Below are 1,875 nucleotides of genomic sequence, written 5' to 3' on the forward strand. Positions count from 1 at the left end.
ACAAGATTCAAAGGGGTCTATAGGATAAAATGGTTGAGAACCAATACAGCTAATGGAATTTTGCCTGCGTTCTGACATGTAAAATTAGAAAAGATAATTTGAGAAATTGCTTCATAATTCTTTTGAAATATGTTGGCTTGGGAATTCATTCCATCAGATTGACACTAATAGACATGTGCCAGTCTCTGACCCCTGGTGTGCTGTCTCCTCTTTCTGTCTTACTACCATAATGGCCTCTACTCTTTGGAGGTGGATTGTTTCATACTTTTACCACTCAAGCATCCCTCAACTCACTTGTCTCTCCACCTCTTGTTGTGTTTAAATTTCTTATCTCTGCACTAATCACTATGTCCAGTCCTTTCTCCCTCGAACATTCATGTTTTGGAATTTTCTTTTCCTTTGTGTATTTCCTTTGTCCTGGGATCTTAGTATGGGAGTTCCAGGGTTTTGCAGAATGAGGAACTACCTTTTAACCACTATTGTTCCCGAGTCTACTCTGACCTGGAGTGGTAGCTATGTTTGGGTCCCAGCTATGGGTTAACTAGCATGTGTACCACCTGCTTCAAATCCAAGCTACAGATGCATCGCTAAGCAGCAGTGACTTGGTTAGTGAATCCTCTGCGATGGTCAATAATCGACAGCAAGATGAACTGCCATGATCACGCCATCCCAAAGTGTGTATGCATGTGATCTGGGACCACACATGAACTTGTATTCCCACTGAAACTCCAAACATGAACTCTACACCTCAACAACAAATGTGGACTACATTTATGGGGTCCACACTATTCAACATGTTTGCTCTTCCAGTGGGGCATTTGTCAAATTTGTAATCTGGATTTTGGGGCTGCAGTCAGAAGCATTACTTTGCCTACTGGAATGTGAGGCATTTGTGAGGGACATGGTGAACTTGTTGGTTGGAGTCAGCTCAACCTACCCTACGTCTTTCCTGCATGTGTTGATCTGCAGCAATTTAAGTAGAATGTTAACAGCATCAAGCTCACTGGGGGCAGAAGCAATAGCCCTTCTTCCAAACACTAAATGTAAAATCTAAATGTTGAAAGTATACATTCTAAACATGACTACCTGTAATACAGCCTACAGCTGCAGACATGTCCAGAAATAAGACTCTTGATGACAAATGGAGATTAAAATGATTTGAGCATAATGTAAATATTAATCTTGAAAAGCATTTTTTCTTCTCCTAAAATTTCATCTCAAATTGTAGAGGGAACGTATGGAAGGGGTAGACCAAGGAAGACATGGGACAAAGTGGTGAGAAAGGAACTTCAAATATTGGGCCTCACAGAGGGGATAACAAGGGACTGAGATTTCTAGTGGTTTGTTGTGCTTGAGAAGACACATCAAGCTATGTAAAATTATGGTTGTCCGTTCATACAGGCATTGTCCTTTGCATCCCTCATCAGCTGAGTGGTCTTAATCTTGTGGGCTCATGGGTGCTGGTGCCACATAAAAAGCACCTGTACCAGTGTCATGTAAAAGTACCCATACCAGTGCTGCATAAAAGCACCCAGTATATTGTGTAAAGTGGTTGGCATTAGGAAGGGCATCCAGCCATAGAAACCAAGCCAAAACAGACATGGAGCCCAGGTAGCTCTTCAGCTGGCCAGCTCCTGTCAAACTGCCTAACCCATGCCAGCATGGAAAATGGATGTGAAATGATGATGATGATGTCAAAATAATTATAATTTTATTAATTAAACTTATTTCAGTAAACTGCCAAATGAGATATTATGTGACTGTCAAAATTTTACTAACCAGGGTATTTAGATTTGAATGTTTCCATGAAGACTGTAGCATCATTTTCCTCTACATTTAATGCTTCACCCAAAGCCTTGGCGCCAATGCCATATA

The 1,875-nt window shown here is 41.0% G+C and overlaps 1 protein-coding gene across 1 annotated transcript in view; it reads right to left on the reverse strand.

Annotated features, from left to right (window-relative positions):
* Nucleotides 1-1,875, reverse strand: part of LOC106882398 (DNA polymerase theta) — a 56,130-nt gene that overhangs the window by 11,747 nt on the left and 42,508 nt on the right. The window contains exon 26 of the mRNA XM_052976522.1: nt 1,780-1,873. Coding sequence (XP_052832482.1) covers nt 1,780-1,873 — 94 coding nt within the window. The remainder of the gene's footprint in view (nt 1-1,779; nt 1,874-1,875) is intronic.

The sequence above is a fragment of the Octopus bimaculoides genome, chromosome 24 (genome assembly GCF_001194135.2).
Source record: "Octopus bimaculoides isolate UCB-OBI-ISO-001 chromosome 24, ASM119413v2, whole genome shotgun sequence".
In the NCBI taxonomy this organism is placed as follows: Eukaryota; Metazoa; Mollusca; class Cephalopoda; order Octopoda; family Octopodidae; genus Octopus; species Octopus bimaculoides.